General features: G+C 35.1%; 5 protein-coding genes across 5 annotated transcripts; 3 read left to right on the top strand and 2 right to left on the bottom strand.

Annotated features, from left to right (window-relative positions):
- The first annotated feature begins 379 nt into the window (after positions 1 to 379).
- LOC111291292 (protein CHAPERONE-LIKE PROTEIN OF POR1, chloroplastic-like) lies at positions 380 to 4060 on the top strand. Its single transcript, XM_022882948.2, has 5 exons — positions 380 to 663; positions 799 to 893; positions 2541 to 2923; positions 3550 to 3626; positions 3775 to 4060. The coding sequence occupies exons 1-5, from the start codon at positions 611 to 613 to the stop codon at positions 3923 to 3925; spliced, it is 759 nt and encodes a 252-aa protein (XP_022738683.1). The 5' UTR covers positions 380 to 610; the 3' UTR covers positions 3926 to 4060.
- A 765-nt stretch (positions 4061 to 4825) lies between these two features.
- Positions 4826 to 6704, bottom strand: LOC111291294 (tetraspanin-8-like). The gene is made up of 2 exons (XM_022882951.2): positions 6058 to 6704; positions 4826 to 5246 (listed from the first exon to the last, which is right to left on the bottom strand). Exons 1-2 carry the CDS (start codon positions 6574 to 6576, stop codon positions 4935 to 4937), a joined length of 831 nt encoding a protein of 276 aa, XP_022738686.2. The 5' UTR covers positions 6577 to 6704; the 3' UTR covers positions 4826 to 4934.
- Positions 6705 to 7758: 1054 nt separating this feature from the next.
- On the bottom strand, positions 7759 to 9213 carry LOC111291454 (tetraspanin-11-like). Its single transcript, XM_022883227.2, has 2 exons — positions 8527 to 9213; positions 7759 to 8387 (listed from the first exon to the last, which is right to left on the bottom strand). The coding sequence occupies exons 1-2, from the start codon at positions 9025 to 9027 to the stop codon at positions 8076 to 8078; spliced, it is 813 nt and encodes a 270-aa protein (XP_022738962.2). The 5' UTR covers positions 9028 to 9213; the 3' UTR covers positions 7759 to 8075.
- Positions 9214 to 9930: 717 nt separating this feature from the next.
- ENO1 (enolase 1) lies at positions 9931 to 13884 on the top strand. The gene is made up of 7 exons (XM_022880970.2): positions 9931 to 10934; positions 11031 to 11338; positions 11549 to 11703; positions 11785 to 12102; positions 12659 to 12805; positions 12906 to 12956; positions 13495 to 13884. Exons 1-7 carry the CDS (start codon positions 10513 to 10515, stop codon positions 13558 to 13560), a joined length of 1467 nt encoding a protein of 488 aa, XP_022736705.1. The 5' UTR covers positions 9931 to 10512; the 3' UTR covers positions 13561 to 13884.
- Positions 13885 to 14470: 586 nt separating this feature from the next.
- LOC149516223 (uncharacterized) lies at positions 14471 to 15249 on the top strand. The gene has a single exon (XM_089768464.1). It carries the CDS (start codon positions 14603 to 14605, stop codon positions 15134 to 15136), a length of 534 nt encoding a protein of 177 aa, XP_089624590.1. The 5' UTR covers positions 14471 to 14602; the 3' UTR covers positions 15137 to 15249.
- The last annotated feature ends 163 nt before the right edge of the window (positions 15250 to 15412 follow it).

Genomic DNA, 15412 nt, shown 5'->3' with positions numbered 1-15412 from the left:
CGATATCATACGTATCAATACGTAGAAGTAATAACAATTTTTTTAGCCGGTCAGGATAAGGAGTTTGGAATTCAGATATTGCATTCTTTTTTAAATGATTTACTTAAGCTTTTACGGAATGATCTTGTGGAATTGCCTAGACCCCGGCTTTGTATAGTGTAAAGCGGACAACCACTTTGTAGTTAAATATATATATATATATATATATATGTATTTTAAGAGTGACAAAAAAAATGACAACCAAAGTAAATCTAAAAGACACTATTTACATAAATAAATCTTACCAGCCCATCACATGTTGACACGTTTCCCATAACTTATAGTGTCTTTTTTTTGGGTCTTCATTGTTGACTTTTGGGCTATATCTGGGCTTGCTTAGAACAAAGTAAATGAGAAAACTGAACAGCTTGGACCGACCGGAAATCGAAACCCACCAAATAAGACGGTTCGGTTTTCCTACGTTGTCTTAATCCTCTTCTCGCCCATGTTCGCTGATAAAACACAAAATCCTGAAACACTGTTCCTCCTCTTAACCTCCAGCTACCCCAAACTGGAGACTTTCTCACTTTCACTTCTTCCAAAGTATATCAAATAATTGGAGACGGTTTCAATGTTGTCGCTTTCCAACGCTACTCTCTCCACTCTGTTCCTCGGACACAAAATGTAAGTCTTCAATTCTTTATCTCTTTTTTTTTTTTTTTCGTTTGCTTTAAGCTGAGAATTTATTTATAATTGCGTTAAAATCCTTTTTATTTGAATATTATTTGGAGTTTTTTTTTGGGTAATGTTTGTTTACAGTCATCAAAATCAGATTACGAAGGATGGGATAACGTATTTCCCCCTTTGTAGAAGGCATAAAATCCCTAGATGTGCTGTGGATATGCCTTATGGAGGTAATTTTTACTTCCTTGCTTTAAATCATGGTTTATGTGTCCCAATTCTTGTTGAATTTGTTCTAATTCTCAATTTATTTTTCTTGGTTGTGTTGTTTTATTGTTGTTATTTGTTGATACTTTACCAATTCACTGTAGCTCAAAATTTGTTTTGTTTTGAAATAAATATGATAGTGATACCGAGCATGGAAAATTCCCTTTTGCACATAAACCGTCTATCGGCAAGATTGTTGAAAATCATGTCGGAAACTGATATAGATAGAATGGTAGTTGATATCTGATAGTTGTAAATATTTGAAGGTTACTTTCTGGCTGTACGAATCAGCCTGCTAGTTCGGGAACTAAAGTTATATGATTTGGCTGCGAATATAGCTTCTGGGTTATATGACCCAAAAGTAATTGTTTGGAAAAAAAAAAGAAGTTATATCCTGCCAAAGCATTGGTTGATGATTTCCAGTATATAATAATGAGGGACTGTTATGTGGATATTCACAAGTTATTTTATTTATGATGCAAAAAACTATTTAACTGCATGGCGGAGCGGGGGATTAACCACTTACTAATTAGAGGATGTATATGCAGTTAGTTTTACCTTTGCCACTTTTTGCTCCATCATCTTGTGACTATCATCTCTGTGCCTTAATCATTGCGTAGCCATTCACTTGCTGCCATGGTCATTACTTATCTCTTTTTGACTCCTGCTCCTTCCTTCATACCTCAGCTTTATCACTGCTGTTTTAACTGTTTCCATGATGTGAAACTATGACACTACTACCAATGCCATGAATATGAATAATGATGCAGTGACCTCCTTTGCTACTGCTGCCTCACTGAGAAACATAAAATGTATTCATGGAGCCTTATGCAATGATTTCAAACTAGATTTGCTGAGAAAAGTTAAACTCACATTTTTGGTTGAACTGATCGCATTTATGATTTGATTTATGGAGTTGAGAAGAAATGTATACAGTATAACTCCCTTTTCTTTTGTCTATTTCAGACATTTCTATAACTAAGAATTGTCCTAAGCTAAATTTTGATATCTATTATGCTAAGGACATTGTTTTGGAACAAAGACCTGTTAGGTGAATCAGAATCTTTTCAAATTACGAGGGAAGTATATTTTTACTTTTTCCTCCTGTGGATAATATGCTCAAAGGTTAAAAGGGCAACGCTATTAACCTTCTTCCCTATTGAATATGGAATACAAACTCGCTGAACATTCATTTGGGTACCAGAATTTTGTTAATTATGTGTCTTATGTGTTGAGAACTGAGCGTCTAGGGCATTGAATAAAAACTACTCAATTTATGTGGTCAAACCTACGTGGCTAGGCTTAGCATTCCTTTTGAAATGCTATAAATGTAATGGCTGCTATTACATGATTTTATTCTTTTATCTTTTTTTTTTTTACACAATACACCTCGTTTGCTTGAGGAATGAACAAATTAAACCTATTGCTGAGGGATTTAAATTGATTTGAAATGAAAGTTACAATAGTCAGGATTGCTGTTACACATACATGCTGACATGTGGACATTGAGACATGAGAGACATGTATATGCATGCTTATAAAATCTGCTTTAGTGGCAATTTCCTGTATATGCTTATAATGAATTTCATATGTTCTTTATCCTTCTTCTTTAGGTAATGCCCCAACTTTTCCTCGAATAAGAGTTTGGGATCCATATAAACGGCTTGGTATTAGTCCTTATGCTTCAGAGGAAGAAATTTGGTCAGCCCGCAATTTTCTCTTGCAACAATATGGTGGACATGAGAGAAGTGAAGAATCAATTGAAGCTGCATTTGAGAAACTACTTATGGCCAGCTTCCAGAATAGAAAGAAAGCGAAGATTAATTTGAAAAGTCGGCTAAAGAAGAAAGTAGAGGAGTCTCCGCCTTGGATTAAAAACTTACTCAATTTTGTGGAACTTCCTCCTGTGGAAGTAATTTTCCGAAGATTGTTCTTATTTGCATTCATGGGTGGCTGGAGTATAATGAATTCTTCAGAGGGTGGGCCTGCCTTCCAGGTTTGTTGCATATTTTGTTGTTATGATCTTCATCTTAATGATTACCATATTGAAATGTTACATAAATGGAGGATTACTTTAGGTCAAAGGATAATTTTACTTTTTAATGTGATGATGGAAAAATATGTTTTCACTCCCACATTGAGATCTGTCAGGATAAGCTACCTTGTCATAATGTAAGTGTCATGTACTCGTTTAAATTTAAATCTGTTTCAAGTTTGGTGGTTCTACCCTTCCTGTGTTCGAAAGTTTTACATTTCTTCTTTCTCTTATAGAGAGCTGCATAATTGTAAAGAAAGCTCAAGCCTGTTGTGGTTTCCTCCAGTTGAATTGATTCCCCTTCCCTTCCCCAAATTAAGCTGAACTCAAGTTTAACTTAACCAAAACTAGTTGAGACTTCTGCATGAATCTGTTCTCTCTATATGTTGACTTATTGTTGAAGATCCCAGCCAAAATGGAAGCATGAAAGAATCATAGTAATGGTAGTAAATAAACAAAGTAAAATGGACTTAAATAAGTCAAGTTGAATTTGATGTTGATTTGCACATTGCCATAGATGTATCTGTTCCTCACTCATTATACTGAAGAAATGACTTTCTTTTTTCTTCTTGTTATTGTATACGCAGGTAGCAGTGTCTTTGGCAGCCTGCATATATTTCCTTAATGAAAAAACAAAGAGCTTGGCTCGAGCTTTCATTATTGGGTAAGCAATAGTTTTTGCAACTTTCTTTTTCCACTTCTGTTTTTCATGTGTTACTTATTACCTATCTTTTTTTCTTTTATTTTGATTTCCTCCCCTTTTTCTCTTTCTTAATCTGATCTTCTGCTGTTACTCAATTGTTGGATTGCAGACTCGGCGCTCTTGCTACTGGGTGGATATGTGGTTCCATCTTTGTTCCAATGATTCCAACAGTTCTAATTCACCCAACATGGACACTCGAATTGTTAACATCATTAGTAGCATATGTTTTCCTCTTTCTTGCTTGTACTTTTCTCAAATGAAGTCCAACCATATGTTCGTTTTGCGAAGTTTTAAAACTAGATTGGAACTTTTTTTCCCCTTCTATCTCCACACAAGAATTGTGGGTCAGCCAATTATTTTCTCCTACATAAATCCTAAATTCTGCCTTTTTTCCACTTGAAGTATTTATTGTGAATTAAGTAGCTTCTGGATGGATATACAAAATTGGATATAACTTGAATTCGAGAGATTTAGCTCAGTCCGATTATATAATTCAAATTTAACATTTGCAATTTTTTCACTTTTATCTTTAGATTGCTGTTTCTTTAAAAAAAAAAAAAACAAGGGGGTATAACTCAAATGCATTGAAAACAATTTCTGGCATGCTATTGTAATTTCTTTTGATGTTAGATGTAGATTGTAGATAGTTTAGCAACTAAGATTAATGAATTATCATCATTCATCATAGAATGCTCTTAGGTTCTATTAATGGCAAACTAGTGGGACTTGGATGGATTTTGTAAAATTTTATGGATTTAATTTATTATTCAAAACATAAGTTTCTGTTTACCTGGCAATAAACTAACTAATCCACCTCTCACTCTTCATTCTTTGTTTCGGGGAAGAAGATCCCAGTTTACCTACAATTGCATGGATTGTTGGTAGAGTGTTGAATTTTTAATTAGTTGCATGGATTGTTGATAGAGTGTTAGATTGTTAATTTTATTTACTTTTAAGTACAATTTCTTACCTATGGATTGATGATAGAGTGTTAGATTGTTAATTTTATTTACTTTTAAGTACGATTTCTTACCTACCTTTCCCATTCTTTTTGTACTCGTTTATACATGTCTAGAGGCCAAATCTAAGAAATCAAAGCAGCAAAAATAGCAGAAATAAAGACAAATGAATCACAAATAGAAATACAATGTCAGCACACAATTATCATCGTCTGAAATAATCTAGTCCAAAGCAAAACTAACTAATTTAAGAACATGATTATTAATGTTTAATTTGATAGTTACATATGAATAGAATATTGAAAGGTGATCAAGCGAAGCCTCTTATGTATTTCCTGTTAGATTTCTGATTGCTCCTCCTGGCACAGCAACCAACAGAATAAACGAAAATGAGGAAGATGAGAAGAATGACATTGATGATAGCCCAAGACTTCCACGCCTTCCTGAAGTTGGCAAGAACTCCTCCTTTGCATGAGTTGCAATCATAGCATAACTTCCACTGGTTGTTGCTCCATGTTAAGCAGTCAGGGTCTGCCGTGGCTGGTCCTGATTTCGGGACTTCCCAGAATGTTGCATTCTTCGGTCGGAAACCACAGCGAGTTGGTGGCTTGCAGCAGCTAGACTGAACATTGATTCATTAAAAAAAAACAAACAAACGATTTAAGCTTGAAGCTAAGTCCAAACAGAAAGGTGAGTTTAAGAACGAAAGCAAATCAAGAACAATCAAACTGCCTCATTTGCTTCTTAGTATCAAGCATGAATATCAGAAAATAGATAATCCAAAATATACTTTCTTTTGGGCTAGACGATTTAGATATCTACTTTTTTTAATATCCTGCTCAACTATTGGATAAATAAACAAATCTCTATACATTAGAAATTGAATTTCAAACATGTTGAATGTTAACTTAAAGTGATTACGAATCAACTAATAAGTTTAAGTCTGCCTAATTGCATTAGCTATACAGTACCGACAACCATATTCAAACACAATTACTACCACCTTTTCCAATTGTAGAATTATGAGTAATTAAGAGGCAAATTAATGTAAAATTTTATTCTAACATGTATACTATGAAACTCAAAAGAAATATATTGGTCCAAATTTCAAACCAAATTATGTAAATTAATACAGTGTAAACTAGGAAAGTTATCCATGTTACATGCTAGGTAAAGAAAAGAATCAAGAAAAGGAGGAAATTCAACATAAATGGTATAGTACAGCTTGGTATACATGCAATAATTCACAGCAAAGACAAAGTTACAAAGTATTCTTAGTAAAGGATAGTTACTTCAGTGTCACCATCGGTAATCATGAGAAAATGATATATAATAGCAATAAAGTCAAAAACAACTGTCACTTTTTTTCTAAAAGGAAAAAATCAATTCACCAATTAAGAATTAACCACCAAAAATTATAAGAAGAAAAATACCTGTAATGCAGGGAGGGTGTTCTTGAAAAAAACCAATGCCTTATAATTAACATGATCATTATGATTTCCAACACTCGTGCAAACCTTAGCATCAATCAAACAACTCTTTATCTGATTCCAATTCTTGTCATTAACAAAATGATTCTTCAACCAATTGGAGAAATCTGCAGATTTTCTTTCCTTAATGATTAAGTCTCGCTCTGAAAACACCTTCCCAGCGCCATGGTTGGTGACCAGGTACAAGAACACAGTGAGTCCAATGAGACCAAGAATTAAGAAAAACATGACAGTCAAGTAAATAAACATGAAAAAGTTGTTCTTGCACACAGAACCAATTAACCCAAGCAAAGAAACCACCACCAAGAAACCACCCATTATCAGCAATGGATCTTTCAACACTTTATCGCAATGAGTGCTTCCATGGACCACAAAGTAAACCCCAAATGACAAGGAAAGCTGTCCTAGTAACAGCAATAAGCTGTTCGGGAACACAACAATACAGTTGCTAACACGACCCATTGTTATATTATGTCTTTTTTGGTCTGGGGATTTTCAAAGGGTTTGGTTTAAAAATAAAAAAGAGAAGAAGAAAGTATTGGGTTGGGACTTTGGGTTTTGGTTATGTCGTTTCTGTTTCTTTGTTTCTAAGAGAAATCGAAACAACCAGCGAGGAAAGGGAAGTGACTGTTCATTTTTTTTCTTTTTGTTACGTTTGTAAAGCGGTTTTTCTTTCATGTTTTGAAACCGTACGATATAAAATTTAATTACAAGGATTTTCTCTGTAATCTCTGTCTGGTGGGGTCCGCTGAAGTCGAGATTTTGCCAGATGGCTAAAGGTGGAACATGCACGTCATGTGGTTTGCTGAAAATGTACCCCGGAGGCGTTTCGAAACGACGTAATTAGTGGTGGCCTTTGCGTGTAGCGGGACGATTGGATTTCACTGAATTGAGTGTGTAATTTTAGATTTTGGTTTCGGTATTTTGTTTTAAAATTTTTTAGATTTTTCTTAAAAAAAAAAAAAGCAAAAGATGACTTATCTTAATCTGGATTACTGAAAGCCAGTTGCAAAATAATGTGATAAAGAGATAACAATCCTTCTACATATCATTCAAATAAGACATGCATAAATCAAAATGGTGTAGATTTTATCAGTGGAGCTAAAGATAGTTCATCTTCATGCGAAGGTAATAGTATATGATTTGTTTAAAGCAAATATTGATTTCTTATTGCACTTGTAGGAGATTTTACATTAATTTTTGAATAAAATTTTTTACCAAAATATATAATGAAGAAATAATTTAAAATATATGTTTGATGATTTCTTGACAATATGATGATGATGATGATACCATCGTTTATATATATATATATCATTTCATATTTTTGTATATAATTTTGATACTTAATTTTTTGTCATATAATAAATTAATTTACAAAAACAAATTTTTTCTTTTTCATCATATATGATATTTAAATTTTTATTTTATTTTTAATTTCATCAAAATCAAATTAAAATGAAATATATATATATATATATATTACGAGGCTTGTAATTTTTAAAGTTGAAATCAATCGTCAAAAATTAAATTTTATATTAAAATTAAGAGTACAACTATTTAAATGAATACCAACATAAAAATTATGAGTAATGGTCCACTTGACCTAATAATATATATTAATGTTATACCATGATCCTCATGTGTAATACTTTGATAGTCATTAATTATCACGTCAGCAACAATTTTGACTGCAACTTTAGCAGATTTAATACTTGACAAGTTATCAAGCTATCGAGCCATGTTATCATGGATTGAGCAGGTGACATATTCTCGACTACACGCTCTTCAGCACCTGATGGAAAAGTACATCAATAATTAGTAACCGTCTTGGGTTTTCTAGGCATCTAATAAGCTAAACCTGCTATAATATTGTGTCTATTCTTTTAACAGAATTGAAAAAAAAAAAAAAAAGGAAGAAAATGATGAAAAATCAAAGGATAACCCCTGTATCTCTATATCTAAGCTGTAAAGGTTATTTTCTCATCAGGTTTCCTTCTTCTTCTTCTTCTAATGCTGCACCCAATGTTCAAGGTGATGAGGACTAATATAATGACGCATATGTTTAGAATGGCCAAAAGCCTCCATTCTTTCCTTATATTGGCTAAAACTCCTCCCTTGCAAGACTTGCAATTGTAGCACAGCTTGCGCTGGTCATTGCTCCATGTCCTGCAGTCGCTGTCTTCCACGTCCGGACCCGATTTTGGCACCATCCAGAACGTCGCATTCTTGTACACAAACTTGCAGTAGATTGGTGGCTTGCAGCAACCGGACTAATTAAAAAACAAGCAAAAATTCAAGATTAATTGTCAAAAACATCAAATTGTAGGTTTAAAATTAAAATAATTTGACATTTCAGAGACACCCTAAGGATTAAAACTTGATCCGATATCAAGTTTTAAAGAGTTTTACCTGAATTGAGGACAATTTTTGCTTGATGAAACCTGAGAAGGTTGCGTCGCTATGGAGAGTTTTGCAAGCATGGGAATAACTCAAACAACTCCGGATGTGATCCCAGTTATTGTTACTCACAAAATGGTCTTTCAACCAACCTGAATAATCTTCGAGTCGGTATTCGCTGAACCCTATCCCGGAAATCCTCCTGGCCAAGGCTTTATTGGTGACGACCATGGCGAAAAGCGTTAAACCCGTTAAAGCCAAAACGACAAGGACCACGGAAATGGAGTAAGCAGTTAAGAAAAAACTGGCATTACTGCAACAAGAACCAATAAAGGCTAGCAACGATACAGCGAATAGAACGAGCCCTATTATCAGCAAAGGGTTTCGTAGGGTGTTTTGACAAACGGTGGTTCCATGCAGGCGAAAGTAGATGGAGACAACGACGGCAACCAGGCCTAGAAAGAAAGGAAATATGTTTATAAAGGTGAAAAGGGTGTTGCTAATGCGAACCATTATTGGGGAAATATTTTTTCCTTTTGTTTTTCTTTTCTTTTAACGATTTCTTTGGCTTTTCTTGGTGAGGATTAATTTTAGCTGCATTTATATGGAGAAATTAAAGAAATTGGTTTCTGTCCTTGTTTTGTTACAGTATGAGCTATAATTAAAACAAATGAAACAGGTAATATATAGATTGAAGCTTCTTTTTCTAAGCGAAAGAAAATCCCATAGTAGCAAAGATTATTGATTTTTTTGAGGTTTCTTTTGCATATATATATATATATATATATATATATAGAAGCAGTCATTTATATTACATGAATTCGGGTATGGATATCTACAGGGTACGAATTTGAGGAATTCGGTAAAAATCTTAAAAAATAAGATATGAATATGCTTATAAAAATTTAATGAAGATTTTATTATATAAATAAAATTTCTGGATAATTAAATATAATTTTATTCATCAAAAGAGAGCAGAAATTTATTATTAAAGAAACAAAGAATAACAAACAAATTAATCTAACAGTTTTTTTTTTCAATCTAGATTCCAACTACTTAAAAGAATCCTATTAATAGGATTAACATTGAAGTGAAATAAAATTGATAATAGATCTAAGTGAAAAAGAATTCGATTTTTTTTTAATAATATCTTGATTTTAAATTTTATGAATAAAAAAAATAAATTTAAGAGAATTTACCTTCTTATGATATTCAACTTGACTCGAATTTAAATTAATTGAGCCAAAATGACTACTAGACATCAACAGTCCTAAATAAAAAATTAATAATAACAAACTAAATAAATTTTCATTTTCATTTCCATCAATTTATGTGGACTATGTTTTCCTTACGTTGGGCTACACGACTCACTTGTTAAACCCAATATAAAAACTATGAGGATGAAATTTTGAGCCCAAATTAAATAAAAAAAGAAAGCCCTAACATTTTCCTCCACATTCTTCTTCTTCTTCTTACCTGCCTAGCCGCTCACAAGTTACAGCACAAGCCTTCTCTCCCTCACGGTGTCGACTGTCGATACGGGTATGATAACTGGAACTGCCAAGTCCATGTAACAAATGCAGGCAGTCACTCCTGTTGTCTTCTTCAATTTGTCTGGTTAATGGCTTCATGTCAACATAAAAGAACATAATACAAAAAGTAAACAACTAAAGAAGCTAATGTCCAGTTGTCCACGTCGGACGGGGGCCCACAAATAAGAGAACTGAGAACAGGAACAGGAGAGTTCAACCTTCAACGTGATACCTAACTGGTTTTTTAAGTTGAACCAACCTCGAAGTCTCAACGTCTTTGCTTGTCTGTCTCCACCAACCCACCAAGACAAAATCACATTTCTTACTTGCTTTTGATCGCCACTTGACGGACTTCCCCACGTTGCTTCCCTTCCTATTTATAATTCCTTTCTCACCCCTAACTTTCCCCTCACTTTTCTTCCGTACCAAACACCCTCACCCCCCATCTTCGCTCTTTTAACCAAACATGGCCTTAACAACCCAGACTAGTCTCCTTCAAAAACCTTGCCTTCCCTCGCCGTCTCTTTCCCAGCCTTCCGCATTTTCCTTTCCGGCAGCTCTCCCTTCCCGAAAACTCCGTTCAGCTTCCATCCAGTGCTCTGTAACTGCCGCCCCGTCTGTTGCGGTGACGGCTTCCAAGGAGTGCAGGGTCAAATCAGTCAAAGCTAGGCAGATCATTGACAGCAGGGGTAATCCCACGGTCGAGGTTGATTTGATCACTGATGAACTTTATCGGTCAGCCGTCCCTAGCGGCGCCTCTACCGGAATCTATGAGGCGCTGGAGCTTAGAGATGGTGACAAGAGCGTCTATGGGGGCAAAGGAGTGCTCTTTGCGGTCAAAAACATCAATGAAGTTTTGGGTCCTAAGCTTATTGGCATTGATGTTAGGTAAAACTTATGACATTGATTTTTGTCTTTAATAACCTGGTTTTTCTATGCATTGAAGTTAATGAAATACTCTGTTTGGACTTTCTCTTTGGCAAGAAACCAAGCGGATGTAGATGCTGTTATGCTGGAAATTGATGGAACTCCAAACAAGTCAAAGCTGGGAGCCAATGCAATATTGGGAGTGTCATTGAGCGTATGCAGAGCAGGCGCCGGGGCCAAAGGGATGCCATTGTACAAGCATATCCAGGAATTGTCAGGAACAAAGGAGCTTGTTGTGCCAGTTCCAGCGTTTAATGTAATCAATGGAGGAAGTCATGCTGGAAATAATTTGGCCATGCAAGAATTTATGATACTACCAGTTGGCGCAAGCTCGTTTGCTGAGGCCCTTCGCATGGGGAGTGAAGGTTAGCTGTGTAACTCCTTATCTATATTTATCTGTTGGCGTCGTTGTATTTCATTGGATAATCTTTTTCTTTATCTCATATGGACTTCAATATCAAGCTCTATGAACCCATGTTCCTGTAATTAGTTTGTAACTTGGTATGTTCTTCAGTTTATCATTTAAATTTGTCTTTGCATAAGTAGATAACACTTTTGTCTTTTTGAGGATACAGTCTATCACATACTGAAGGGTATTATCAAAGCAAAATACGGACAAGATGCTTGCAATGTTGGAGATGAAGGGGGATTTGCTCCTAATGTTCAGGACAATAGGGAGGGATTGGTTTTGCTAATGGATGCAATTGAGAAGGCTGGTTACACTGGAAAGGTAGGAGACAAATGCTTTTCTTTTCTGTTTTGATCGCTTTGCCATATGCCAAATGTGACCTCAAAAATGTGAAAATTTCAGATCAAAATAGGAATGGATGTTGCAGCTTCGGAGTTTTTCACTAAGGATGGGAAATATGACCTAAACTTTAAGAAACAACCAAATGATGGAGCTCATGTGCTCTCGGCTCAGAGCTTGGGTGAACTCTACAAAGAGTTTGTCAAAGATTTTCCTATCGTGTCAATTGAAGACCCATTTGACCAAGATGACTGGAGCTCATGGGCTTCACTACAATCATCAGTCAATATCCAACTTGTTGGAGATGATTTGTTAGTCACAAATCCAAAGAGAATAGCTGAAGCCATTCAAAAGAAGGCTTGCAATGCCTTGCTTCTTAAGGTAAACATCTAAGCTAGAATGATCCTGTCCTTTCTTGGGATTTTCTGTTACATAGTTATTATAATATAATCTTCCTTGTCCAGTTCTTGCAATCTGGCCTAGTGAATTGATTTTCATTTAGAATAGAACCCAATAATGTGCATCAGTGTGGTATGCTTTGTAATTGTTATTTGTATTGATAGAATTTAATTTTAACCTATAAAATATGCTATTGAAATCAAGATGTGACATACATAAAATTCAATTTACAATAGAATAAATAACATTCTATATCTTATAGATTCTAGTAAGTAACATTCGATATCTTATAGATTCTAACTGTCCAACCTCTAGATTGATTATGACCTTGCTCTTATTGTGAGAAAATTGGCTGCATTATATTTTATATAATAGCTGGCTGTGTGGTAATTCCTTTATAAACTAATGAGTGTACATGATACAATATCAGATGGTTGAATACTAGGATTGTTATTCAAATATGCAAAGTGTGTTCGTTTCTTGTATTAATGTAAGAAGAGACATGCCAGAGTTCATTTTCTGTTACTTTGTATCACAGGTTAACCAGATTGGTACAGTGACCGAATCTATTCAAGCTGCACTTGACTCGAAAGCTGCAGGATGGGGAGTGATGGTCAGCCACCGAAGTGGTGAAACAGAGGACAACTTCATTGCTGACCTTTCTGTTGGTTTGGCTAGTGGCCAGGTATATCATTTGAAATCCATTATTTCTAACAGCATTTAGCAGCAATATGTGTGTGTTTTTTCAAATGCTAGAAGGTGATGATTGTTGCTCTTTTGTATAGATCAAGACTGGAGCTCCTTGTAGAAGTGAGAGGTTGGCCAAATACAATCAGGTAATCCGGAGGCTTTTCTGCTCCTCTATTCTTCTAGTTTACTTTATACCTATGTCATGCTCATTTCAGACATGGATTTTATAGACATTGATTTCTTTTCAATTTTGGTATAATTGAACAAGACCGGGGGAAGAAAAGGGATTCAGTCCTTGCACTTTGACCCCGCACTAGATTCTAACAACTACTAGGTTCATTAAATAATACTGCACCTTTGCGGTGTTAAACAAAATTAGTTGAATTCTCTTGGCTGAGAATATGATCAAATCCTTTTAGTTTATCCAAATTGATGATAGGTGCAACCTTTTTCAGAATATGCCTAACGATATAACGTCCTCACCACTTGATCTAATTGTATTTGGTTGGCAGAGATTATCTCTTTTAGAGCTGTATTTGGCCTAAGAAAACTGATGGTTGGGCTTGAAAAGTTTGCTATCAAAAGCACTTTTAACAGAAAGAAATGGCTTCCGTACCCCCCCCCCCCCCCCCCCAACCTCTTCTTTTTGAAGGAATCATTTCATTTTCTTCAATCTGATTGCAGCTTCTTCGCATTGAAGAGGAACTTGGAAATGTTCGCTATGCCGGTGAAGCTTTCAGATCTCCTTAGAGAAGTTCATTGGAACAAGCTTCTGCATCAAGTTAGAGTCGAGAAACATTTTTCTAAACTGTAGTGAACTGAGGCAACCTACAGAAAGTTTTCAGGGACCCTACGAGATTCTCCAGAAAAAACCATAATTTGATCAACTATGATAATTAAATGTTTTCAGTTTCAATTCCTGGGATCTGAATAAACAAGCTTTCCTTTAAGCGTGTATGAGTGTAAAAAGGACTTGATTAAATGTGATTCTCTGAATCGAATCTAGTTTCTGTGTGATGAGTTGTCCTCTTACCAAACTAATCTTTATGAAAATATACATCAGTTTTGGGGTCTTTCCTTCTCTTCTTCCAGGAAAATATAGTAGTCATGTTAATTTAAAAAACAATATGGTAACGTGATAGAAAAATAATATAAAAAAAAGGTTATATATTTTAAAATTTTAATAAAAATTATATATAAATTTAATAACAATGAAAAATATATTTTATGTTTAATGAATAAATATAAATTTTAAATAATATGATAATTTTTGTTTTTTTTTGTTAAACGAAGGTATAACATGAATACACCGATTACCATTGTTTAAAGGTTTGTTCACAGTTCTATTTGCAGGGTTCCTTAATCTACACCGATTACCATTGTTTAAAGGTTTGCTTACAGGTCTATTTGCGGGGTTACTGAATCTTCTCAGAAATATAAACATGGATGTAGCTAATAGATTCGAGCCACGTGTTTGAGTTCCCTGAGATTGCTGTCCTGGGAAGTTTTTCTTTTTCCCTTAGCTTTCCCCAGGCTCTTGAATTAAGTTTCACCGCCCCACTTCCAAAGCAAAGCAAAAGCTGCATTAAAAAATAATAAAAGGCAAAGCAAAAGCGCCCACTGGGGACTTGCCTTTTCACCTCTATATAAATCAATCAAATGCTAAAGCTGTTTTCTTAGATCTTAATGCTCAATTCAGCACTGCAGTTAACTTGTAATAATCTGTTGATAAGCTCCTTTTGTTTCTTGCTCTCTCGTGCATTTGTATATTAATTTTCCAAACCAGTTAAGTATGAAGAACAAGGCATCGGTTTTTTTGAAACAGCTAATCTCTTCTCTGTTGGCGAGTTCCATTGCCAAAGCCCAATCCATTGCAGTTAAGGGCAAATTGAGTGCAGCCAAAGCGCAGCTTATCCTGCTCACTTTGATGAAGAACAAGAAGGCGGTTTTGCTTGGTTCCATCACCAACAAGATTCATGGACTCCTTAGCGACAATGAAACTAGCCAAGACGACCAAAACAAAGCCATAGTTCCATTTCCAGATGACGCCACAGCTAATGATGGCGATGATGATGCCGAGGATAGCAAGTATCCTGATCTGACGCACTCTTTGTTTGATGAGGAATTGGAGTTGGAGGCTGAAACTCAAGGTGGGTCCATCATTGAGATGGTGAGGAATTCCAAAGAGGAAGGAGAGGATTTCAGTTTGGAAGACGAGATTGATCACGTTGCAGACTTATTCATAACCAGGTTTTACAAACAAATGCGCCTGCAAAAGCTCTTATCTTTCAAGAGGAATCAAGAAATGCTGGCCAGAAGCGTTTAGAGACTTTCAGACATTTAACAGTTTACTATGTTTTTCCTAAGAACTTGTTTTGTTTCCTCTCAATTTCTGTAATTTGCTTTGATTTTAAAACTACCATACAAGTTTAGCTCTCTATGTGCATAGAACTATCTATTTGACCCTGCACTAGAGAGGCTAACAACTACCTGTTAGTATGTAATAAAACTGCAGCATTACAGTGTTAAACAAGTTCATTTGGCAGCTGCATTGTAGATTCTATAGACACTTGTAAATGTTTGTTATGATGGGGAAGCATTC

Source organism: Durio zibethinus, chromosome 11 (genome assembly GCF_047325235.1).
Source record: "Durio zibethinus cultivar Kanyao isolate XHJ-2024 chromosome 11, ASM4732523v1, whole genome shotgun sequence".
Taxonomy (NCBI): domain Eukaryota; kingdom Viridiplantae; phylum Streptophyta; class Magnoliopsida; order Malvales; family Malvaceae; genus Durio; species Durio zibethinus.
The sequence above is the reverse complement of the archived record's forward strand: the minus strand, read 5'-3'. Positions and strand labels throughout refer to the sequence as shown.